This window comes from Pogona vitticeps, chromosome 8 (assembly GCF_051106095.1).
Source record: "Pogona vitticeps strain Pit_001003342236 chromosome 8, PviZW2.1, whole genome shotgun sequence".
Lineage (NCBI taxonomy): Eukaryota > Metazoa > Chordata > Lepidosauria > Squamata > Agamidae > Pogona > Pogona vitticeps.
In genome coordinates, this window is record NC_135790.1 from 13,966,083 (window position 1) to 13,993,857 (window position 27,775).

Sequence of the window (27,775 nt, forward strand, 5' to 3'; positions counted from 1 at the left end):
TTCAAGGTCATCAAGATTCTTCACAAGGTTGAACATTGAGCCTGTCCTCTGCAAAAGAAAATGTGGGGAGAAAGGAGAAAATGGTGTTTCAAAATTGACTGAGGGAAGCTATTTTCATATTTGTCTGCCAGTACATATGTGCATCTATGTACTGTACTTATATCTGAATAACTACTTAATAGTTTCTCATTATTGATCTTTGACTTGCCGAGTCAGATTCAGTTACCATATTTTTCTGTGTAAAAGACTATACTTTTTCCTAAAATCATTGGAGGAAAAATTGAGGGTCGTCTTTTACATAGACGTAAGCTGAGGAGAAAACTGTGCAGTAGCAAAACTGCCTACCCTATGCTCAGGGCTTGAAAAATGCACTCGTCCACTTGTCTATGATGAGTGAAAAATGCTGCTCCATGAGCCTCTCTCTCTCTAATCCTGCAGTCCTCCCCTCCCCCCTCCATTGCAAAAGGAAAACCGTCCTCTTCTCACGAGAAGAGAGTTCGAGCGGCACATAGAGATATAGTTCTATAGGAGTACTTCCATGCTGGAGAATATGGAGATTCCCTGCTCCCAATTTCAACCAAACAAGGACACATCATGGGGTGGGAGGGAACCGTGGCTCCTTAAGAGGCCAGGCGCTTTTGCTTTCAGTTTTATTTTTGCTGAAGACTTTCAAAAGAAAGGCATTAAAAATACAAGCTTCATGGCCCCACAGGCACGCAGGTAATAAAGCATCCCAAGTCTGAGGGTATAAATCAGTGATTCCCGTGTACGTAAGACAATTTATTTTGGGTTTGTATGCATTGTTACGTAGAAATAAAAGTGAACAAGTGCCTAGTTTAAATTTGTTAACATACAGTAAATTGCAAGGCTATTTATGCTGACTGGTGAAATTTTTGACTAACTGGTGAGACATTATAAAATTTTTCAAGCCCTGCCTTTGCTCATCAGTAGGATTTGGAGGCACCTTTGTGCCGGGACCCACCCCTTCCATTTCTGCTTCTGCTGCTGCTTCACAGATCTGAAGCAGCGGGTGCTGTTCCTCCTCGCCTGCAAGCGGATCTGGAGTGGGGTATGCATGCACACCGCGGAGCTTAGGAAATGTAGGGGTAAAGCAGTGATGAAAGGGCTGCGATCCTGCAGCCCTCTAATCACTGCTTTCCCCCTCCACTTCCTAAGATTGCTGCTTTCCCCCTTCACTTCTGTAGGCCTTTGATCCTGCTTTCATGGGGCTTAGGAAGTAGAGGGGGGAAGCAGTGATCAAATTTTCTTATTTGGGGAATATGGAAAAATACGGTATCTGCTGAATTAGTAAATGAGTTGTGAGTCACTGATCTGTGGCTAGTCCTCATTTTATCCAAGGAAAAATATGTGTAATTATCTAAGTGGTGGTAGTTTTGGAGCAGCCAAAAACCTAGCCAGCTTCTGTTACTGAGTCCTGTTAAAGACAAAAGTCACTGGTCTCTTGCAAGGTTTATTGTGTAGAGGTTGGCATGGTTGCTGCATGTTGCAGTGTAGACAAAGAAAAGACACAGGCACCCTCACAGGCTGAGGGATCTTCCTGAGTCTAGCTGGGCCTGGTCCATACAGACCACTGCGGTGAGATATTCAGCATACAGATAACTACAATTCCTCCCTCCTGTGACTCAGGGACTGTCAAGACATGGATGCTAGGAAGGGTTTTTATGTCCTTGCTTCCTTAAATTACAACTGACAGGGAGAAATGGAAGACAATAGCCACACACATTCTCCTGCATGGAAGAAATGCTCATTTGTGATGAGTGCCTCAAAATCCTCCGGCAAATTCACCACATCAGTACCCTTATGTGATACACTACTCTTGGAAGAATAGATTTGTGAGTACAAGATGCTACATCTGAATCAGCTATATGACATTCATGTAACAGAGCATAAATGTGTTTTATACAGATAATTTCCAGTATAGTATGCAGCCATGAAAGTGCCCTCTCTTGGCAGTCCACTCCATGCAAAAAGGACTAGCGTCTGAATGGCCCAAGATAATCAGCAGAGTGACTATTATTATCACTTTGGTGGAAATTAATATTTCTCTGTGTTGTTGATCTTGAATAACAAACAAGAATTATTGTCTCCAGAAGTCAAACTGATTCTGAACTAGAACCAGGCATCCTTTTCTGCTGGTGCCATGAACTTCTGATTTGTGGAGTGTGAAGTATTTTTAATTATGGGTTACTGGAGGATCTTGTTCTTCTGCAAGCAAACGGTGCTTGCAGGGAATTTCCAGCCAAGATAGTATCTGTTGCTAAAGCACATAATAGTGACAGGTGTCCATATTCCTCCTCATAGCTTTTGTGAGTCTGTGACTCAAAAAGAAAAAGAAGCTTGAGTTTTGATGAAATCATAAATTAAAGCTGTATTGTTATCTAATTTTCAACTGCTTGTTAGCTTTGCTGCTAGCTTTTGTTGGAATGAGGGGAAATTCTAGCATGTTCTGCTTACTGTGGGAAAAAAGCCCCACATTTGTATTTAGGTTGATGCTTGTTAAGGCTTGTTCTGATGAGTGGTGTCATTTACTTTTCTTCCATATTTGTTTTATATCTTGTAATCAACATATCCTCTAATTTTCAGTCCCACTGGGTGGGGCTCCACCTCTCCCGCAACTTCTCCCCTGCATGTGTGTGCGACTCCGTCCCCGCGTGTGTGGAGGATTCTGACATGACCGAAATCAAAGGGACTGCGTAGAGTAGGAAGGAGGCAGAGCCATGCATGCAGCCATGCACCTTAGAGCGATCCTTGCTTGTACTTATAACCGGCTCTGAGATTATGGTGATTTTACTCCCACTTTTCCTTTTTCTCCATCTTCTATTTCCTTTGACTTTTTTGTGGGGGGAGACAGAAGGGTTGTGCAATTTATTTTGTCAGTCTGAGATAGGCAAATCTCTACTGCAGACCTACAGTGGAGTCTCGACTTACAGTCGGCTCCACTTACGAATTTTTCAAGATCCGTGCTTTTCTGGCCGCAAATTTCCACTTTGACTTGCGGCCAGAGAATCGACCTACGGACCAGAAGAGGGAGGCGGGGAAAGGGCCATATTCAAATTTGGCACTTTCCTCACCTCCCCCTTCCAGTCCATATGCCACGGATCTGCCTCCGGATGCCTTCCAGGGCTTCTCCGCCGCCATGGGAGGCATTTCAGAGGTCCCCCCCACCGTCGATAGTCCTTCGGAGGCACTATCAGCGGTGGGGGGGACCCTCCGAGATGCCTCCCATTGCGGTGGAGAAGCCCTGGAAGGCATCTGGAGGTCCCCTGCCGCCGCTGCTTTGATTCGTATTTCCCGCCCTTTCCCCCTGCCTTTTTGCCTTCGGAGGTCTCAAACGGCTTCCTCCAATGTCGGGGAGAAAGCCGTTTGAGACCTCCGAAGGCTCCCAGCAGCGGCGGCAGCGGCTGGGGGGACCTCCAGATGCCTTCCAGGGCTTTTCCGCCTGGAAGGCATCCGGAGTTCCCCCTCCTCCTGCTGCCGCTGCTGCTGGAAGCTGAGCCACGCCGGGCGATCCCGGCCATGTTCGGACTCCTGGACTTCCCCCGCCAGGTGGGGGAAGTCCAGGAGTCTGAGCATGGCCAGGGTTGCCCGGCGCAGCTCGGCTCCCAGTGGCAGCGGTGGCGGGGGACCTCCAGATGCCTTCCCCGCCGACACAGGCTTTCCTTCCGGGGGAAGCCCTCCCCTGGTAGGCCCGGTTCACTCTGGGAAAGCCGGCGGGGGTGGGGGAGCTCCGAGAGGCCTCTGGCAGCGACGCTGAAGCCCTCGGAGTCCTCCGGCAGCGGCGATGGTGGCAGTGGGGGACCCTGGAAGGCTTCAAAAAGGTAAGGTTAATTTTTTTTTACATTTATTTTAATTTTATGGGAGCGTGGGGGGGTGTTTCTTGGGGGGGTTACGAATTAATTGGTTTACAATGCATTCCTATAGGGAATGCATTTGCGACCTGCGGACTTTTCGACCTATGGACCTCGTTCCAATACAGATTAATTCCGTAGGTCAAGCCCCCACTGTATTAGTGAGATTGTGGTTGGGAAGTCGTATATCAATAAACACAGTCACTGAAGAGGTCAGAGTGATTTGGCTTTAAAAAAAAAAAAAGATTTCTTAAACAGAAACATTACATGTTTTCAATTTGGAAAATGTGTTCGGATTTTTTCCCCTCCTTGTATTCAGGGCACCTGAATTGAGGACACTTAATTTTATCCATCAGATGTGAGAAAGCTGCTGTTGTTACAGGTGCCTTCAGTGATGCTGACACTAGAGACTTAGAGCCAAGAGTTGATTAGGATTGTTAGCTGTACAGGCAGCAGGGGAAGGAAAAAGTACAGTGTGAAGAGGTTGAGGAAACTGGAAGAAGGAACATGTGGCAGGTGGTTGTATTTAAATGTTGAAGCACGGAAGCTCCCAAAGTTGAAATTTGCATGTGTGGGTTGTGCTTGTAGAACTTTCAATCAGTTACATGCACTGTTTATATAGTTTCATGGACCTTTGATAAAACCATCTCCCTTCTTTCTGTTGTCTCTAGCTCACTCTGTGCTTTTCTGCATCAGGTAACCTTAGTTATAGACATATAAGCTGTGCTCACAGGTTAACTGCACCAGAGCCTGGAAAACTGTGGTTTATAGAAACAAGCCAAGAACAAACTTTGATAAATAACTCTTATTTATTTCTCTAAACCATAATGCAAACTACAGTTTTGGACTGCATGTAATGTATAACCATATTTAGGGAAAACCTAAGCAACAGCTGCTTGAATTACTTTCCACTAGCTTATTGGGGGAATTGGGGAACTTCTGGAGGGATTCAGGTTGCCTACATTTGCTGTCACATTATGCATGAACTGGCGCAGATGATCTTCGTCACCGTCCCACTTTCTGTAGAGAGAAAACCATTGAAGAAACCCACAATGTGTCTCAGTCACTATCTGTCCCCACAAAGTGATTTATTTCCTTTGGATATGGATATCCCATTAAGCTGTTCTGGAGAACGAGCCATTAATAAAATTATCTTCTATAATATGCTATGAAAGCTGATGGCTATTATTGTATCATTTAGCAGAAAAAAGTCATAAATGGACTATATATTGCTTGAAGAATAATTTTCTCTACACTCCAGAGTTTAAGCTACATAAAATAATCAATGGTTTGGTTAGCTTATTGGACAGCAGTAAACCAAAGATGGATAGGTGGTCGTTGTTTTTACTGTTGTTAAAAACCAAACAAGCCAAGTAGCTGCGCATGAGCAGTGAGTATGCCAACTGTTCCCAAAAGCCACAGTTTGATGACTGTTGCAGTCAGTTCACATTATTTTCTATCTCGTTTCACTGTCCGTTTCCCTAAATATAAATCCATCTGCCAGTCAGTAGCCCAGTTTCACTGCAGGCAAAGCTAATCTTCATAATTAGGAAATCAAACTACCTTACTCTGTTCTTTTAAGAAAACTAATATTTAGTTTAGCATGCAAGCTAAACTGATTTATCATGATCTCATTCCAATAATGATTCATCTTTTGGCTTAATATTTTAGACACACATTTAGGTAATAGAAAGTACAGCAGAATAGCAGACAATGATCAACATCTCCCCTTTAAAAATCATCTGATTCTTTGTCTTAATATCAATTCTCTGAAAGCTTAGAAGTGGAAAGCATAGGGATCTTTCTCACAATGTGTATGCCTGTCTCTTTACAGGAGAACATTTCAGCTTGTTTCTATGCTTTCAGTGGGTGTTTTGTGGATGCATTTATGGGTGAAGAAATTGAGGCTGAAATGACTCAGTTGGGGGCTTGATTTTGAGCTCTCCAGAGCAAGTAGATTTTTTTTTGTTGAAATGTTGATGCCTAAGTCTGCATGTTCTGCTACATAAGTGAAGCAAATGCTCAGATTTGCCTGAATTGTTTGCTGCTGTAGAAGCTCTATTGCCACTAGCTGCTCTGACATTTTCATCTTTTGCTGTGTTTGTTAGAAACAAAGCAGAGTTTGCTGCCCCCTTCCAGATGTGCACCATGAATTACAGTAATTTTTGAGGGGGTAGAAGGTACTGTTTCTGCATTCTCTTTCACCCTCTATGGCTGCTCAGTAATTAATTGATCAACCAAGGAAATGCTGTTTTCAGCTGCAAGCTTTGTATTAAAATTGTGTGCTTTTCCCACCTTTCTCTTCCTAGTTAATTTGGTGGGATCCTGCGGGGCTGTTTCTTCTATTACACTGAGTAAGGCACCCGATTTAGGATAATCTAGAGCAGTGATGATGAACCTATGACACGTGTGCCACAGGTGGCACGCAAAACCCTTTCTTCTGGCATGCGAGTGAGGGGCCCACCCATCCACCCCTGTGGAAACAAACCTTTTGAAGTGGCTGTAGCTGGGATTCCCCCTTTCTCTTCCTCTTCTGGGTCCTTTTCCTGTCTGTCCCCATGATCCCCCCTTTAACTTCCCGTCCGTCCCCATGATTCCCCCTGAAACTACCACTTCCTGTTCCGGTTCTGGTCTTCCGGGCGGCACAGCAGCCCCACCCCTCATTTTGGGCACTGGAGCCGAAAAAGGTTTGCCTCCACTGATCTAGAGGCACTTTGTGGCTTCCTCTTGAATCTCTTAAGCATTTGTTAGGGGGTGGAACTGTATGTGTCATATGAGCAGTCCTGCACCTTCTAAAATCAAGAGGTTGCTCATCTCAGCAGCAATAGACAACACTGCCCCACTGCCAGTGTTGAAGTAAGTGTTGAAGTACGATGCAGCTGCCCAGACTAATTTGTTTTGTAATTGGAATGGGGCAAGGGGACATATTGCTCTTCACCTATGTTAGCAGAATGTCTTGGTCTATCCTAAAGGCCCTTAGTGCAAACACAGGAAAGAGCAAGCAAGGATTGAATGAGAGCAGTGAGAAGTGCAGTGTCTTTGCTAACTTTCTTGTCTCTAACTCTGTTTTTCCCAGGTTTCTGTGGACATTGGTAGCAGTTCAATTAGAGTAGCAATACAGGAAGGAAATGGGCATCGTGTGCTCATGGAAGGCACCCTTACACACAAGATCAACACAGAAAACTCTGTCTGGAGTCTTGAACCAGGGAAATGTATCCTAGTAAGTGCTGTTTCACACATTACTGTAACTGTGCATATGTGTCATGTGCATTCTATTTCCTTCCCATTGGATTTGCATTCCAAGAACTTATGGAAAGTAATGGTTGCCAGATCATGATGTAGACTGTATATTGGACTAGGGGCAACCTCTTGAGGTCCTGGAAGTATACATACCTATCCCTGACCTTTGGAGAGTTGCGTCAGGTGCCATGGCTTCTGCACCACCCAAATTCTTACAAATTTAGCTGCAGCTGAATAGTTGTATTCCTAATGGAAAACCACATGGAAAGCCCACATACAGCATCTTGAGTTCCATGAATGTCAAGCAATATAACAAATGTAAAATTGTAAGTATATAGAGTAATCAGTGCTATTAATGTACTATCTGTGTAGTAGAGCTACGGAGTATTTTCAGTATGGTCTACAGCAGACCTGGGCAAAGTGCGGCCCCAGGGCCACATACGGCCCTGCTCCTGTCCGGCCTGCAGACAGTTTTGAACATCAAAACCATTTATAGCTTTTTGTCTAAAGTTGATCAGTTGCTTATCTTTAACGTACTGCAAAAAAATTCTTTAGTATTTGTGAAGATTAACAAGTTTAAAATAAAAACAATCATAACATTACTGTTTCATTTTATTTTTGAGTAAAGTTGGTTCGACCCCCGAACACAGTTCAGATTTTTCATGTGGCCCGCCTATAGAAATTAATTGGCCACCCTGGTCTACAGGAAGTAAAAATTAGATTTTCCATTAGAAATTAGAAATGGTTGAAATTCATGCTCTTAATCTCTCAACATTAGGGAGGCTGGCCAGGGCTGATAAGAAATGTAGGCCATAGTTGCCAGTCCTGGTCTATGCTAACAGGAAGCAGTTCCCTGGACAGGACTTTTTCTTGCTGTGCCTGGAAACAACAGAGCTGAACCTGTGACCTTCTTCATGCAAAGCAAGTGCTTTCTAATGAACCACATTCCTTTCTTTTGAAAGGCACCCAGAATCTATACTCAATCTGATACAGTCAATTAGACAAATAATGTATTTTCAAGTTTCTACTGATTAATCATTGTCTCTTTATTTGTAACACTTGCAATAGTCTTTGCACATAGGGGGAACTACGAAGAAAAGATGCCAAGATGAGGGTACATAACTGAATATCCCTTTGGTTCATATAATTAGGTTTAGATTCAGTAGGGGAATAAAGATTAAGGGGTAGTTCAAAAAGCTTTACAAAAAATGTGGATTCGTTAAGGGATCTGAAGTGGGAGACAGGGAGTTAGCATCATGAATATTTTTGAAGGTATAAGAAGCAGCTAGGCAAATATAATAGACTCACATACAGTTGCATGTCTCTTGGATTTTGGGTTTCTCCTATGTAGTATTCTGTGTGCTTTTCTAAATATCTCATGTACACTCACTACATGCTAGAGAAAAAAGCTTGCTCTGCTGTGTAACAAATACGAATTTGTTGTTGTATATGCCATCAATTATATGCCATTTATAGGCCTCTTGACCTATAAATGACTGATCTCCAAAATGTCCTGTCATTAACACTCTGTTCAGCTCTTGCAACTAAACTCTGTGGCTTCCTTTATGGAATCAATCCATCACATAATTTGTTTTCTTTTTCCCTGCTGCTTTCCACTTTCCTAGCATTATTGTCGACAAATCTTATCTTATCATGATGTGCCCAAAGTATGATGGCTTCAATTTCATTTATTTTTTTCTGGAGAGAGTACAGACTTGATTTGATCTAAGACCCACTTATTCATCTTTCTGGTGGTCCAAGGTATCCACAAAGCTATTCTCCAGCACCAGTTTTCACACGAATCAATTTTTTCCTGTCAGCTTGCTTCATAGTCCAGCTTTCACATCCATACATAATTTTTAAGTATGCAACAGTGCAAATGATCTTAACTTTGATCTCCAAGGAAATGTCATTACATTTAATGGGCTTTCCTAGTTTCTTCATTGCTATCCTTCTATGTCTTTTTCTGATTACTTGGTTACAGTATCCATTTGGATTGACTGAACCAAGGTACAATATACAAAACCTTTAATGATTTCAGTTGCTTCATTGTCAACATAAAAGTTGTGTAGTTCTTCAGTAGGCATGATCTTTGCCTTTCTGTTTGCTAACTCATAAGAGAGCACAGTATACAATTAAAACTGAGACAGACTCCAGGAAGCAAGTGACCAGAGAGAGCGAACAGGGAGAGCTAACAGGAGTTTGGCAGGGAGCCCCTCCCCCCTTTTTTTAAAGGATTCTGGATATAATTGTATCTTAGTGGACTTTCCCAGCAGCCTTCAAGGCTGGCAACAGAGGAAATAGAAGAAAGACAAAAAGACAAAAGAAAGTAAAAAAAGGTAACAGGCATTGTGGAGGGAAGAGAAACTTCAGTAGGAAATACTATATTAAAAAGTCACAGGAGCAAAAGGAGAAGACACTCTTCACCAGTGGAATTACAAAATCACTTTTAGATTCTTGAAGATAAAGCTGGCAGATAACATGCAAAACAAGACATGTCGCAGGAGGACATGAAAGAGGCCAAAGATAGCCCAAGAAATTCTTGGCTTGAGTTGCTGATAATTTTTTCCTGAAAATATGGAGGAAGAAATTAGAGGATTAACTATCCTTGACTTAATTCTAACCAATAGAGATGACTTGGTGAAAGAAGTGAGAAATTGGAGGATTAACTCTCCTTGACTTGATTCTAACCTATAGAGATGACTTGGTGAAAAAAGTGACAGTAAAAGTATCAGAACCTGGTAAGGATTACTGTTTCTCCCAGGGTTCTACAAAGATTTAAAGACCTCCCCAGCAAAAAACAGATTCTATGATTTGTCATAGCTGACATTATTCCAGTAAAGGGTTAATCCCAGAATAAAACCTGACCATCGGTGGCAGGCTGTTCCAAACTGATCTGGGTATCTGATGATGTGTTTTCATTGCTGTTATAATTCCAGGCAACTTCAAAACTTGTTAATTATATAGAAGTTCTATTTATTTACATCATTTCTAGGTTCCATATGAGAAAACATAAAATCTGAAAGTGCTAAAAACATGTAACTTTTGAAAAATCACAGGTATTTTGCTTTGTCTTGCAAAAATCATTCTTACAGCTGTGAACAAAGCTGTAGGAACAAATACTTAAAAATATGAAAAGTGAACTTCAGTTGTATTGGATATAAAATATGTAGGGGTGTTGAAATACAGGAGCTAATACAGTCATAATTTTAAGAGCATAAGTACAAAAAAAATACCAAAAAACCCTTTAAGTTACATTTTGAAATACAAGAGCATTTCTTTTAAGAGTACAGACTCTTTCAAGAGTAAAAATGAACAGTAAGGGCTTATAGCCTAATAAGGCAGAGAATACATCTCTAGAACACTTCAAAGTTCCGAAGAATAAAATTATCAAAGCCAAAAAAGCCTTATAAGTTTTGATGAAAGGCAAGGAAAAGTATTTAAACTTTAAAATTAAAAATATACAAAGTAAAAAAGCATTATTTAGCTCTAAGCATGTTTTTAACACACAAGGAAAATATTTTCTCACCAAGCCTTCGCCAGTTAGAATGAATGGCTATATTATGTCCATTGTTATTTCCTGGCCACTCTCAGACTATCCATATGACAAAATATGTATCCTTTCCATTCCCTTTGGATAAAATATCTCTCCATTTTATTGCAGTGCACAAATGCTCCTTATTTATAGTCTAGTGTTGCATCAAAGCAAAACAAACTTTGTCAGAGTCTGGCTCTCCCAACCAATGAGAAGCTCAAGTGCTAAAGGCTACAGGATCTGGCCATCTCCAACCCAGCAAAGTCTAGTTTCTTGCATTTCCAAGCCTGGCCTGTGCAGCTCCTGGCTTTGTGGCTTCAAGGTCAGAATTAAATTCCCCCTTCCTTGAGCTAGTTCTTGTTAAAATAATGTAATTCTACTGGGGACAGTAGAATATTGTATTCTTACTGGGGACAGTAGAATACAGTACTAATGCCTATTTATTCATAAACACTACAAAATATCGTATGGTTTCATATTCCTTATTGTTAAAGGTAAAGGTAAAGATTCCCCTTGACAATTTGTCCAGTTGTGTCTGACTCTAGGGGGTGGTGCTCATCTCCGTTTCCAACCCGTAGAGCTAGCGTTTGCCCGAAGACAGTTTCCGTGGTCACGTGGCCAGTGTGACTAGACACGGAACGCCGTTTACCTTCCCACTGAGGTGGTACCTATTTATCTACTCGCATTTTTTCATGCTTTCGAACTGCTAGGTTGGCGGGAGCTGGGACAAGTGATGGGGACTCATTCCGTCGTGTGGATTCGATCTTATGATTGCAGGTCTTCTGACCTTGCAGCACAGAGGCTTCAGCGGTTTAATCCGCAGCGCCACCACGCCCCATTCCACCACACTAAATAAGGGAATTATTAATTATGAGACTAAAGCATTCTAAAACAAATGAATCCTTTGTTTTTTCTTCTGTATTTGCTTATCATTGAATAAACTGCTTAAAATGACATTCATTCTTTTCTCCTTTTACACTATTCTGTGAAAGCTTCTGTTGTTCATCTATTGTTATTCACATTTGTTCAAGAAATATTTCCACATCTATTTCATGATACCTCTTTGTTAATTGACAGTTTAGGTAAAACACAACACAAGCGGCAGTTTAAAATACATTTCCATTTTTCTCCCTCTTACTGTCTATGTTTCACATAACGTAAGCACTCAGTTGTTTACTTTTTTCACCTGATCAGTTCTGTATTCCAAAACAAATGGCTGGATTTTAGTTTTGTACTATATGCTATCTTCAGAGAGCACTTTCCAATTGTACTTTTGCTTTTAATGCAATCTTTCTGAGGCACATTTTTAAAAGAAGTTTTAGGGCAACAATTCTGCCCCCCTGAAATGCAGTTTTTTGAATTCTAATAAGGGGAACTTGGGGAAAGTTACCATATTCTTCTTGAGTGCTTGTTTTCGAAGGAAACAAAAGCAGAGTATAACCACACCTGTATGCTGAATTTTAGGAAATCCAATTTTAATAAATTCAGAACAATGATAAGTAAGGTTCCATGGCAGGAAATCCTAAAAGGAGAAGGAATCTAAGATTGGTGAGAATTTCTTAAAAAGGAAATTCTAAAGGAACAATTATAAATATTTCCAACAAGAAAAAAAAATGGTGGGAGAGAACAAAAAAGGCCAATGTGCCTTCACAAAAAGGTTGGAGATAAACCAAAAATTTAAAAAGACACATATAGGAAATGGAAGGAAGACCAGCCACAGAGGAAGAATACAGACAAGTAGCAAAAGATTTCAGGGATGGCATTAGGAAGGCAATAGCTGAGAATGACGTGAGGTTAGGAAGATATACTAAAAGCAACAAAATTGCATTCTTCAGATATTTGTGTAGCAAAAGACAGGGAAAAGAAATAGTGGCTCAGCTACTCAATGGGGATAAGAAAACGCGAACAGACGACAACAGAAAGTTGGAAGTGTTCAGTTCCTACCAAAAGACTATCTGTGAGCCTCCAAACAAATGTGAAGGGGAGAGGACAGGATTGCAGCTTCAGCTTGATAAACAAATAGTCGGGGAAACCCTTATTACTTTGAATGAGTTCAATTTGCCAAGGCTGGATGAATTACATCCAAGAATATTGAGGAACTGAGTAAAGAGAGAAGCACTGTTTATTATTCTTTTTTGTGGCCTCTGTGAATGCACACAATTGGGTTGTTCTGCGCCTGCACAGGACATTTCGGAAGTTTCTAGAGCTTAAAAACATGTGATAGTGAGATGTTCCCCCGTGGAGCGCATGCTCCGCCCTTCCAATATCCCCTCAGTTCCTTTTTACCACTGCTTTGGTAGGACGTATCTCGGAACATTAGAGTGATTAATGCATTGAGTACTTTGTCTAATCAGTTATTTTATTATATACTTATTAATCATCTTTTTATTTGACATTCCCCTGTGATTATCTGCTTATTTGTCACCTCTGTTCACAGTTTTTCTTCTCTTCCTGCATTTTTCTTTCCCCCCATCACCATTTTTCCTTCCCTTTTCTCCTATTTTTATGGGGGGCCCCAGGGCCTTTCAAATGGTGCGTCCTCTGCGCCAACAAAATCCTGCTAACAGACGGGCACAATCACTGTCTGTTCTGTTTAGGAGAAGAGCATCAGACTCACTCGTGTCCCGAGTGTAAAAAGCTCACTAAACCGGCCCTGAAATTACGATTGCAAAGATGGTCCCTCAACCTGACCATGGACCCGATAACATCACCAACTTCATGAGAAACTGCTCATTCCATATCAAGCCCGATGATGGTACGATCTCATCAAAAAGAACCTTCAAAGACTACTTTGAATTCAAGCTTGAGCTCTACCTTGAGATCTCCAATCCGTCTTGATGACTCATTGAAGAAGAAGAAAGATAAGATAAAAAAGCCAAAGAAGCTGACAAAATAAACTCAAGTTGATCCTCCTCAACCAGTGATTCCCTCACCTATTCTTGAGGAATCATCTAGAGATGCCCCTGCTTCAACTTCAGACAGAGATGATCCAACCTTAACACCGGCTCAGGCTGTAGCCTCCATCGCTAGCCTCTCACTGAGTACTGGCCTATCTTCGGCTGATATTCACTCCAGCCTGGCCTCAGCCCATTTAAGCCCTAGATTATCAGGGCGGGCGATACCTATTCAGCTTTCAGGCTTGGAATCCTCTCATCATTCTCTCTGTAAACACAGGGAAAAAAGATGACACCTCTTTCCAATTTGATATGCTCCATCGCATAGAGAGCTGAACTATTATCATGAGCCATCTCAATACCCAACCAGAGGCGACTATAGAGATTGGTATCACCACTACGATCCTTGCTGTTCAAAGGCCTTCATTGAACAGGCCTATTACGACGAACCAAGGATATCCACCAAGATATTCACCTTCCATGTTCCCTTCACCACGACAACATCAACGTTGTTCAACTTCTGCTTACCCTACATCGACTCACTATGTGTTGATCACAAAGAAATAAGCTCTCAAGCGACCTTTTCCAGTACTAGATGCTCACTCCCATCAAAATGAGCCAAGCAATCACAACATCACACCTCTCTCCAGGTCACTACTACCTACAAGGGCCCTCCTCCGCCACCTTCTGACACTGAACAACACCGGGTATCAATGCATACCAAGCATCAATCATTACCATTGACATCGACTGCAAGACCACACCAGTCATCTTCACAATCATCCATATTTTCCATCACCATCCAAGGATTTCACGTCTTACTCTCAGCTGATCCTCCGAATGGCAAAATCCCTACAGCTCGACATTGAGGAATCACATCCTCAGAAAAAGGACCTTGTTTTTGATGACATGAATCAAGACAAAACTCTCAGTTTGAGTTTTATTCCCACTGTGTTTGAGTTAGTTAAGGAATAATGGGACAAACCCCCTTCTTCACTTCAAATTTCACACCACATAGAAAATCACTACAAAACCCATGGTCCGGACACAATCTTTCTCTCTAAACATCCTATGCCAAACTCTATCATAGTGGAATCTAACCAATCGAGATAACGTAACAAATCACCTGTCTCTCCTACCAACAGAGAAGATCGAAAAATTGATATTCTTGGAAGATGGCTCTATTCCCTCACTTCATTTATTATGAGAGTAGCTATCTATCAAGCCACCATGGGCGTGTATCATCGCCAACTCTGGAACAAAATTCTAGCACTTATTCAATCAGCTCTGGATACTACCAAAACAGAAGCCCTCAATATACACACACCAAGGCTTCCACCTTGGCCAAACAACAAATATCTGCCCGCCACACAGCGGATTCAGCTTCTAAAGCAATGTCCATATCGATTCCTTTGAGGCGTCATGCCTGGTTGAGATCTGCAGGCATCTCTGATGACACCAAAACCAGAATAGAAGACCTTTATTTTGATGCTACCGGTCTTTTCAATGCCAAAACCAACGAGGTCATGGAAAACACCTTCATAAAATTTGCAAAACGGCACACTCCTGTTCCACTCAATAACCCTACCAGTATGAATGTACTCAATATCGGAAACAACCTTTTTAACCAACAATTTCAATATTGCCAGCAACCATATTGATCATTCAGACCACAAGCTTCTGACAGACCCTACACAGCCCCATCTACATCTACCATCCCTTCCTTTCGGCCTCAACAACCACAAACTTGTCATCAGCCCTTTCAACGCCAGCAAAAGAAGGGTAAGCAGTACCCATGTACCCCTTCTTTCTACATTCCGAACCAGACTCCATCCCTTCATATCTGCTTGGAAAAAAATCACTAACGACAACTGGGTCCTCTCTAGTATCCAAAATGGCTAGTTCATTGAATTCTATCATACCCCACCCTACTTCCACATCTCTAGTCATCCACTTTATCAGAAATACCTATGATTCTGATTCGACATCTCATACCAATTCTGCTCCCTTCTGTTCGGAATTTCCACGGAACTGAGGACATTTACCAAATATATGGCACCAGTCACAGCTTACCTTCGACTCCAAGGCATCATCATTTTCCTGTACATAGACGACTGGCTAATAGTCGCGTCTTCTTATTACGATGCAGTCAGAGCTACCCAGTTAACTCTGCATTAGAATAGTCAATCACTGAGATACCTTCATTTCTTTTAGAAAAATCCATAGCTTCTCGTGGTCTGTACAGTCAGTGGCTTTGCAGTAGCCTTTATAGCTTAGAGTTATCTTCTTCTGAAATCCTTTGGTGCTCCCCAGTAACCAACATATATTTATTTTATTTATTTTCATTTATTTAAAATATTTTTAACCTGCCTTTCTCATTAAAAAGGACCCAAACTGGCATACAACAATTAAAATACAGCATTTAAACTAATAACAATGAGTATACAATACTAAAAGCATCTATATATATATAGTTTTGGATACTAGAGAGGACCCAGTTGTCGTTATTTATATATATAAAAACAAGCAACACCAAACCACATTCATTGCACCAAGATACAACAGTAATCCCATAGTGCAAGGCACTTGTGAGATGATCTCTGGTCCCTTTTCTTTCTTGCAATCCAGCTTTAACATCAGACATTCCATATATGGTGTTTGTTGTAACAACTTGAGCATCACTTTTCTTGCACTGGAAATTAATGCAGTAGTCTTATAGTTACTGCAGCCCTTGGCGTATCTTTTTTGCGGGGTTGGAATGTATATTAAGCATGTTCAACCTGTGTCCCATTGTTTTGGTTTGCATATTTGATGGCTTATTATTGTCAGGGGTTTGACAGATTCAGCCTTTGTAGCTTGGAATAGTTCTATCAGTATTCTATCTACGTACCTCTAGTGATTTATTTCCTCTATATACTTAGGTTTTGTCTAGTTTTTCAGTATATTGTTTCCACTTTCTCTTTATTTGGTTCTTGCCAGCTGCTATATTCCCTTGTTAAGTCTTTCAGCATACAAGATACAGAGGAAACAATCAAAAAGAAAGCATAACTAAAGGAAACCTTAATAACCCAAAGTCACATACCCAGTACAGTAATACATAATGGGCTCCCCTCCATCAAGACCATCTGGAGATATAACCAGTTTTTCCTGCATTTACAACGCCACATTCCTCTTCCAAAACTGCATTGATTTTTCTATAGCTGCACAACCCTTTCTCTTTATTAATACAAAATTAATAGAATCTCTCCAAATACTGTATCAGTAGAAATATTCTTATTTATCTCACCCTTCTTCAGTTTAATATAACATGTTAATTTATAATTAATAATTATACTCCATACTTATTAATACCATTAATCTAATTAAAAATCACACTTAACTTTCCAATTGTTTACTATCATTAACTTTATGGCTGTTAATTAATTTAAAATTAATTCTTTTGTTGCACAAATTCCATTGCTCCTTATAAAATATTGATAAGAGAGCTCTCTTTGGGCAAAACTCTTTATTTAACTTAATTATTTAATTTATTTCCTTGAAGACCAGTTTCCAGAATTTCAATATATTCTCACATTCACACCTCATATGGAAATAAGTACCTACTTTCTGACATCGTCTCTAACATAATTTAGAATATTTAGTATCTATATGATTTAATTTCACCAGAGTTAAATAACATCTCCAAATTAATTTATTTAAAAAATCCTTATGGACACACATTTAAATATTCATTCTGTATATTCTTCCACACCTCAATATTTATTTCTTCTCTCAAAGCATATTCCTGTGTGGCTTTAAGAACACCTTATTGGTCCTCTGTTTCTATTAAAATCTTACACATTTTATTTGTTATCCCTTTCATTAACTTATTTTCAACTACCTTTTCTTTCTGTACTATCAGTTCTTCAAATCTTGTAAGATTCCTACATTTATTATTTTTACCCATTCCTTAGTGCATTGTTCTAATTGAGTAAGATTAAACCAAGATATTGTTTCCAATTATAAGATTGGTATTTTTGCTGTTTTATTACTTACCTTTACCAAGATTGTTTTAACCTAAAAAATTGTTTCTTCCTTAATAAATTCTCCAAATTCTGATTCAAATTTTGTAGAAATTTCTCCAACTCTAAAATTGGATAATAATGGATTTGGAGCACATTTGTTACAAGTATAGAAACATATACAGTGGTGCCTCGCACAACGGGTGCCTCACACAACGATGGCTTTATCTGATAAATTTGCTGCCTCACACAACGATGTTTCCTATGGGGGATTTTGACACAACGATGTCTCTTTTCCCTCATTTAAAAGTTCCTTAAACTGTTTGAAACCTGTTTTAAATGCTTGCAATCGTTAGCCCACCTCCTGAAACCTATGCAAACTTAATTTGGTGTTGTTCTGAGTCGTCGTTAATTTTTGGTGATATTTTGTTTTTCCCTCATTGAACTCTATTGAACTGTCCGTCCAATACATTTCAATGAGAGGGAAAACAAAAAAATCACCAAAAATTAACGAAGACTCAGAACAACACCAAATTAAGTTTGCATAGGGTGCAGGAGGTGGGCTAACAATAGCCAGCATTTAAAACACTTTTCAAACAGTTTAAGGCACTTTTACAGGAGCGAAAAGGCACATCGGAAAGAGCTTCAAAAGCAGGGAAACGGAGATCAAAGAGCCATTTCCGATGCCCCTTTTCGCTCCTGTAAAAGTGTCTTAAACTGTTTGAAGCCTGTTTTAAATGCTTACAATCATTAGCCCACCTCCTGAACCCTATGCAAACTTAATTTGGTGTTGTTCTGAGTCTTCGTTAATTTTTGGTGATTTTTTGTTTTCTCCATTGAAAGCCATTGAATGGTCTGTCTAATGGCTTTCAATGGAGAAAACAAAAAATCACCAAAAATTAACAACGACTCAGAACAACACCAAATTAAGTTTGCATATGTTTCACAAGCTGGACTATCGATGCCAAGCATTTAAAACAGGTTTCAAACAGTTTAAGGCACTTTTAAATGAGGGAAAAGAGACATTGGAATGCCATTCAAATGCATTGAGTCGGCTTCAATACATTTGAATGGAGGAAACATTGTTTCACTCAACGATGTTTCCTATGGGGATTTTCGCTCAAGGACGGCAATCCATTCCAATTGGAATGGATTAACCGGTTTTCAATGCATTCCTATGGGAAATGGTGTTTCACAGAATGATGTTTCACACAACGTTGATTTTTTTGGAACCAATTAACATCGTTGTGTGAGGCACCACTGTAATATTTATTCCATTAATCATGCAACTTTACAATTTTTTCCTCTGTCCTGGCTCTTCCAAACCAACTAGTTTCTCATCACTCTCACTCAATTTATTTTCATGCCAATAAAGTTTTTCATCATTAACTTTAGCTATTTTTCCCGTCTTTTCAACTTTTGAAACCAGTGGTTTCAAGTGCTCCTCAACTCCTAATATTGATTCATTTATCTCAGCCTTTCTCCAAATTTAAATCTATTAAATTTCTTGCATTCATTTATCCTTTTCCTTCGCCATATCATTTCTCTTTGTTTGAATCTCTTGAAACCTGTCTATATTATTAGTTCTTTCTTCCTCAAAGGACTCTACTCTTCGAAGTCTAGGTAAATATCTGTCTGTTGGAAGTGATCTTTCACATTTCCGCATGGTCTCCTCACTTCATTTTAACTGTGATGTCTAGGCATCGAAATGTGACCAACCCATCCAACAGGCGAAGACCTGTCACAGATATATAAATACCCAGATCCTCCTCTCTGTGTGTATGTATATTTGTGTATATAAAATATTTTATTTTTTGTTGAATCTACTTTTCACAAGCAAGCACTAGAAGATTCATTTCTGGCCACCATATCACACCTTCGATCCCCGAGGCAGTTCCAAAACTTCAAGTGCTTTTATAAATTTACACCCTTATTAACTTGGCTGAACTAAACAATTTTTCCAGCTGGTTTTGATGTGTCTGCTTCTCTTTTCAACCACTGAGACTACAGTCTTGTTCTCTGGCAAAAGTTCTCACAGAAAAACTAGCTAGCTATAATTAGCCCTTATCAAGAAATTGTGTTCTTCTTTCAGAGCATATCACTGTACTTGTTCATGTTATAACTGCTTTTCCAAGAAATTCTGTTAAAAATCTTTATCAAGGACCATGAGCTTTTACCAGTTAGCTGGTGGTCATATTAGGCTAGAAGTGCCTCCCCCCCATTTCCCTTTGATTTCTTGGGCCTTCAGGAAAACATCTCTTGTTTTCCCTCTTTTGTTCTCTTCTATTTATTTGCACTGGTTATTGTAATAGTTTTCTCTATCTAAATTTTGGTCTTCATACAATTGCACTTGGCACTTGTATCTATCTTGATATGATTTGTTGAATTTTCAGAGCAGTTGTGGGTTAATATAGGTTAGTCTGCAAGTTCTGGTTTGTACCATCTTATTAGAAAAATAGTTATTCTGACAAATCAGTTTTACAAGCCTTTTTAATTCACTTTACTGAGGGGCAAGTTTAAATTCTTGACCCTTATAGCTCATTTTTAGGTCTGATGTATAGCAGCATGGCAAGTCACGACCTATGAATCTCTGCCTAAACAAGATGAAAGAATTTCAGAAAGCAGATTTCAGCAAAGAGTTGCATGATCAGTGTTGAGGTGGCATAGAGGGGATTTCATATAATTCTATTTTGTTGTTGTTTAGTCATGTCTGACTCTTCGTGATTAGCAATTGTACTGGCAAGAGGCACTCTAGCATTCCTGTGATGTCATCTATTTATTATTGGTAACTGTTCAGGCATTCTTGTAGTGTACTTTTTGTGTTTCTTCTTTGCCACTGAGTATCTGCATGCCCACACATTTGATTTGCAAGTGATACCTCTGAGGAGATAGGCAAGGGCCCAGAAGTAGACTTCAAGCACAGACAATTCACTTTTGTGACTGCTTTGCGGACTGAAAGGTAAGAATGTAGTAAAACCTTTACAGATAGGTATCTATTCATATTACTGCAGAAAACACTGGTACGTGAGAGAAAGAAATATTACAAAGATAACCAGATACCTCCTGAAATGTATACAGTACCATGAGGTAAAGCAAAATGTCAACATACGTGTTAAGACGCATGCCTCTGTAATCAATCACTGTAATCAAGCTAATGTCAATGCAAATGTCTGTCTCTGTAATAGGCTGAAAGCTTGGAAAGGTTACTTTTTTGGTCCACAATTCTCCAAATACTCCATGAAAACATATCCCATCTCCTGGCCTTTGATCTATTCCTGGGATTGGTTTAGTAGTTTACCATATCCTTTGTTGATCCGTAGAGGGTGATAACTTACTGTTCTTTGTTTTATTAATGGATGTCTGACTAGAAGACTTGCAGTTTCCAGTAAGCTTTTTATTGTCTTGCTTTACTTTGAGTTTTCCCTAGGCATTATGTGTCTGTTTCTGTGGCTGAAATCCTGTTGCTTAGTATACTCAGTTACGCTAGAGTAGGTCCATTGAATCAGTGGGGATTTGGTGGATCAACTCCTCCATAAGTTCCATTGATTTAAAGGAGGCTACTGTAGTTGTCACTTACTACACTGAGCAACAGAATGTCAGCCCATATCTGTTTCTCTTCCTGGTCCATGGTCTGCAAAAATATGCTGTATACTTTTTGCATCTAATATACAGTGGTGCCACACAAGACAAGCGCTCCGTTTAACGACGAAACTGCTTGATGTTGATGTTTTTGCAATCGCAGAAGCGATCACAAAACAATGTTCCCTATGGGGGAATTTCGCTTTGTGATGATCGGTTCCCTGCTTCAGGAACCGATTCTCGCAAAGCAATGATTTTTTAACAGCTGATCTGCTGTTTCAAAATGGCCGCCGGGTAAACAAAATGGCCGCCCACTGTTTTCTGGGATGGATTCCTCACTGCACACGCAGCGAAAATGGCAGCGCTATGGAGGATCTTCGCTGGATCCTCCAGCCCATAGGAATGCATTAACCGGGTTTTAATGCTTTTCTACAGGCTTTACGACGTTTTCGTTCTACAGCGATTTCAGTGGAACAAATTAACCTTCGTAATGCGAGGCACCACTGTATTTGTCACCCACTTTTCAACAGGTGCTCTGATAACTGCTTTAAAAATAGTAACAAATGTATTAAAAAAGGAATACGAAAACGAAAAACAGGATAGATTCAGGAAGGACAGGTTCTAGTAATGTCTGTGCTTTCCAGTCTCCATCCCTCTCTCCTGGTCTGTTTTTTTTTTTTTTTTTTTTTTTTTTTTGCAAGGGTAGTCAATGGTAGTGGTGGGGAGCAGGCATTGTAGCCGGAACAGAACTGTAGCATTCTCATCCTCCTTCTGCATTTGAAGCTGAGGCTTGAGATGCTGTATTTTATGACAGGTAGCCTGCTCATGAAGACCACATGAACAATTGAAATACAGGTACTTCAATATTTGCTCATCGATGAAGTGTTAGTAGTGAGAACTTTTATATAGATGTTGGAGATTAGGGAGGTTGGTTGTTGTTTTTTTTACTTAATTACATAGCACCCTCTAGTCAGCCTGGCCAGTGTTATTCCAAAATCAACTTTTCAAAGCTGTGGACTTAATGAATAAGCAACTGTATAGTGAAAGGGGAAAGAAAGCACTGTCAACTGTCACAAAGTCATTCTTGTGTCAGATTCACCATCAGTTTTAGAGTTCAGGCACTCAGGCGCAGGAACTCCCTCAAACAACTTGTCAGAACTGCAGTGAAGCTTGCTTTTTGTAAGTTTCAATATATAACACACATACACACCTAGTTGCTATTTTGTGAAATGATGAAGGCCTGTAAACAGGAAGGGAGCAGTAATGCAAAGCAAATGCTACCTCAAGAGGAAATTGTTCCTGTAGAATTGTTTAGAATGCTACCATTCTTTAGGAGAGGGGAGGAGGGGCAAAGGGAGTACATCTGTAAGTCCCTGGTTCTAATATTTTTTATACATGACCCTTCTCCATTTTAGTGCTTACTGTGTCAAACAAGATTAAAATAGATTCACAGGAACTGTTTTTAGAAGCATGTGCTGAGTATTGGGCACAGTACTTTGTTCTACTTTTCAGGCTCACAGGAACAAGTTCTTTGTTGCTTGTTTTAGGGCTATGATTTGTGTAGAATTTTCTCCCTGCCTTATGGTACAATTTTAGCTACATCACAGTTCAGTTTTTTTTAAAAGAGCTTCCCATCCATGCATGTAAAATGTGGAAGCTTGAGTAGTTGTGATGGTTGAGTGAAACATAAATTTGAAGAGGACAATAATAGTTTGAACATACTTTTGGAAGTATGTGCGCAATGTTGCTGTTGTTCTTTTGGAAATAATCTAAGTAAATCTATCCTGGGTGTCTTGCTGCTGCTGCTGCTGTTGTTTCAAGAAAGGTGATTTGACATGATTATGGGCAGTTTCTGTGAGTAAAAACATTTATTTATTTTATGCTATTACATTGCACCCTTGTTGGTAACAACGAAGTTAAGTATAGTATAGTATAATATAATAATAGTATAATATTATAATAGTATAATATAATATAATATAATATAATATAATATAATATAATATAATATAATATAATATAATATAATATAATATAATATAATATAATATAATAAACAGTCACCCACAGAAATGCAGTTATGGGCATGTGGGAAAGGGCTTTCTGCTGTGTTGGTCCCTTATTATGGAATTCACTTCCTTCTTTTTAGGAAGGGTGTGAAGATACATCTCTGTAGTCTTACTTATTCTGATGTTCATTGATTATTTATCAGGTTAGTTGCAGTATTTAATTTGTATTTAGTGATTATTGTATTCCCTTTGAGTGCTGTTTAATTTAGTGGGAAAGCAGAAAAAAGATCTAGTTGGTCAGTAAATAAGCAACATAGCAATCAGCAGTGAGAATGAATTCCCCAGTAGCTACAAAACACCCAAGTAAAAAGATGAAACTTAGCCTGACATCAAAATGTCAGTGAAGTTAGTAGAGGCATACTTTTGGGGGAAGGCATTAAGGAGTCAAGTCACCACCATAGAGGAGGCCCCATCTTGTTTCATATTCCCTGTGCAACAATACAAGATTAAAGTACAGTGGTGCCTCGCAAGACTAATTTAATTCGTTCCGCAGTTAATGTTCTCTTGCGAAGAATTCATCTTGCGAAATGCGTTTTCCCATAGGAATGCATTGAAATCTAATTAATGCCTTCCTAAGGGCAAAAAAAAGTCAGAACAAAGTCAAATTCGGTTTACAAAGGGTTTATTAAGTGCTCTTTAAAGCCATACATATTGTGCAGATGATTTTTAAAAATTCAATCAAAAGTTTTTAACTTTTTAAACATCATATAAAAACATTTAAAAATCAGCAAACATGAGGCAGGAACAAAAAACGGAAAACATTCATCTTGCGAAGCATGACCATAGGAACATTTGTCTTGTGAGTCATCGACCCCATTGCCAAAACCATTTGTCTTGCGAGTTTTTTGTCCTGCGAGGCATTTGTCTTCCAAAGTACCACTGTATGTGTTTTAGAGTTCAGGCACTCTAAAACAAAATGGATTGGGGGGAAAGCTGTAAAGAATTAAGGCTGCTATCCTGATTGTTTTTCAGAATTCAAACCAAGTAATTGAGAAAAGCTGAAGTGTAACCGTGTTCTGGCTTTTATTCTAGCAAGCAAATTAGGTCAGTTCACAAAAAATGTGGCCCAGACAAAATTTCCCCGTAACCTGAAAAGCCTATATTGGATAAAATGATATATTGGTCAGAGTATGTATAACATGTCCCCCCAATTTATGTGTCATCTTTAGGTGGTCAAAGATAATCTTCCTCTAGTTTTATGATCCCCTTTCAGAATTGTGAAAAAGTGAAAGTTAAATTGAATTCAAACATGTGAGTAGATAAATGGAGTAGGGGGATTTGTAAGCATAAGGTTTGTTTGCGTAACACTGAGCAACATGAAGCCATTTTGTGCCACAGATGGGATAGTGTATTATTTGGAATAGTGACAGCAGAAACCTAGCTTTTTCACAAGTGGTGCATTGCCAGCGTCTGCTTTTGACAGTCTGCTTAACATTATTACTGGTTCAGCTATTGGGTCACTTCAGTAAAAGTGACATGATACTATAAGTATCTTGAAGCTAAGAGTTGGCATGTTTGTGAACATTCAATGCCAGCTCTTCAGCTCAGAGGTCTATGGACAAAAAGAAATTTATTTCTTTATCTGTTTAAAACATATACAGCCTACCCTATATCACAGGATCTCATGGCGAGTTGCAGAGCTGTATAAAATGCTCTTGAACAATTTAGAACAATTTGAAATCAGTCAGTGTTTAAAATCAAATTAAAACATTTGAACATTAAAACCAATACATAAAAAACCATGCAGGCCATAGTCCTCACCCTCCAAAATCTCTAATAATGTGCTTTGTCTTGGTGCTGAAATTATGCCAGTGTTGGTGCCAATCAAGCCTTTAAGGGGAGGGTATTCCACAGTTGAGTTGCTAAGTCAGAAGAATCATTCCCCGGTGTCTTCACGTAATAAACTGTTTTCAGTGGGCCTCCCCAGCAGATCTTGGTGACTAGGCAGGGTTATATAGGGAAAGGCAATCCTTCAAATATCCAGGTCCCAGACCATCTAGGGCTTTGTAAGTAATCATCAGTACCTTGAACTTAGCCCAGAAATGTTTTGGCATTCAGTGCAAATCCTTCTGAACAAGCATCATGTGGGTTCTGAAAGGTATTGCTGTTAGCAGACTCCCTGCTACATACTGCACTTGCTATAGCATCTGTGTCATCTTCAAGGGTAGCTCCACATATAACACATTGCAGTAGTCTGACCAGGAGTTTATCACTATCCAAGAATAGTCATAGCTGGCAGACCAGTCAAAATTGGCCCCAGGCACTCCAAGCCAGGGGACTCACATGAGCTTCCACTGACAAAGACAGGGGAGTATGCCCAAACTATGGACCTGCTTCTTCAAGGGGAGTGTGATTCCATCCAGAACAAATGTTCTGCTCAACTCCCAAAGCTGGCAACCACCAAACCACAGAGCCTCTTGTTGGAGTTCAGCTTCAGTTTATTGACCCTCATCCAGCCCATTATAGCATCCAAGCATTGGTCCAGCACTTGCACAGTCCCAGCCAACCTCGGTGACATGGAGAAGCAGAACAGGATGTCATCACCATATTGATGGTATACAACCCCCAAACTACTAATGCCCTCTCCCAGCAGCTTCATATAGATATTATGTAGCAATTAAGGAGAAAGGAAAGCAACAACAATATATGTATTGATTTATATACAGTACGTTACGTTTGTTATATTATTTATGACATATTACTTGATGGTGGAGTTATATACAATTGCTTATTATATATTATTTGAGGGTGCAGTTATAAATACTGTAATTACAATATTTATGTTAGATATAGAATCATAGAATAGTTACATTAGAATGGGCTTATAAGGTCATCAAGTCCAACCCCCTGCTCGATGCAGGTATACAAATCAAAGGATATCTGCCAGTGGGTGCCTAAGTTTCTCTTGAATGCCTCCAATGTTGGAGCACACACCACCTCTCGAGGTAATTGGTTCTACTGTCTTACTGCTCTAACAGAACATGCAGCAATGGGCTCAAGTTACAGGAAGCCAGATTTTGGTTGAATATCAGGAAAATGTCCTGATAAACCATTACTTTGGGTCCTAACTCCTGGAGCTGCTCATCCACTTCCCTTCAAACATTTGAAAGTGGCTATCGTGTTGCATCTTAATTGTCTCTTCTTCAGGCTAAATGTGCTTTGTTCCTTCAGCTTAGTTCTTCCAAGGGTTTGATTTCCAGACCTTTTACCATTTTGGTCACCCTTGTCTGGACATATTAAAGCTTGTCAGTCTTTTTCTTAAAATATGATGCCTAGGACTGGACACAGTATTCCAGATTAGTTATGACCAAGGAGAATTATTACTTCTCCCAATCTGGACACCATACTTGTGCAACTTTTTTTTTTGTTTGTTTGTTTTTTGCCATTACATCATACTGCTTCTATATAAGAGAAAGCTTCTACTCTTTTCACATGTAGTACTGCCAAGTTGGTACCCAGTATGGTCTAGCAAATACAGTGATGGATATAACTCTGGAGATCTGGCTTTCAGTCCCAGGTTGGCCATGGAGATTAATGAAGTGTGGGTGTGGATGTGACACTGGTAAACCACTCCTTGAATATCTCCTTGACTATTAGTCAGCCTTGATGTCACAAAACATAGCCTGTCAAACTAGCTTTCACACATTGCATGGTTGTGCACCTCAGTTTTTCTGCTTACATTTAGAATTTTACGTTTTTCTGTTAAAACTCATTTTGTTTCATTTGAACTAAATCCCAAGGTTACTGTAAATTCTATAGCATTTGACACCCCCTTCACACCTTTTAAAAAAATTTCTATTGAAAAAAACACACAGAAAAAAAACAAAATAAGAATACTTTTTTCATAAGAAATTTCTACTTTCATATAGCAACTCTCGAAAATATTGTAGTCAAATTAAGAAACAAACACATGTTCACACCAATGCAGTCTTTAATTGGGTTAGAATATTGCGCCAAAGATTGTTATGAGAGGCTGGGAGGGAAAAATAATATAAAGAGTATGGTTACTTAATTAATTTGATCTCATTAGTTAATTTTTCTGTTAAGGCAATATGCCATTTTCTATTTCTGCATTCATGTATAGTAAAATTGAAAGTTGCATTCTATTGTTTAGTCGTTAAGTCGTGTTTGACTCTTCGTGACCTCATGGACCAGAGTACGCCAGGCCCTCCTGTCTTCCACTGCCTCCTGGAGTTGGGTCAAATTCATGTTGGTTGCTTCGGGGACACTGTCCAGCCATCGCGTCCTCTGTCTTCCCTTTCTCCTCTTGCCTTCACACTTTCCCAACATCAGGGTCTTTTCCAGGGAATCTTCTCTTCTCATGAGATAGCCAAAGTATTGGAGCCTCAGCTTCAGGATCTGTCCTTCCAGTGAGCACTCCAGGTTGATTTCCTTCAGAATGGATAGGTTTGTTCTCTTTGCAGTCCAGGGACTCTCAAGAGCCTCTTCCAGCACCACAATTCAAAAGCAATTTTGCGGCAGTCAGCCTTCTTTGTGGTCCAGCTCTCACTTCCATACTGTACATCTCTACTGGAAAAACCATAGCTTTGACTATGTGGACCTTTGTTAGCAAGGTAATGTCCCTGCT

At 39.7% G+C, this 27,775-nt stretch overlaps 1 protein-coding gene across 1 annotated transcript in view; it reads left to right on the forward strand.

Moving 5' to 3' along the window:
• Nucleotides 1-27,775, forward strand: part of NUDCD3 (NudC domain containing 3) — a 101,043-nt gene that overhangs the window by 43,250 nt on the left and 30,018 nt on the right. The window contains exon 4 of the mRNA XM_020803558.3: nt 6,946-7,089. Coding sequence (XP_020659217.3) covers nt 6,946-7,089 — 144 coding nt within the window. The remainder of the gene's footprint in view (nt 1-6,945; nt 7,090-27,775) is intronic.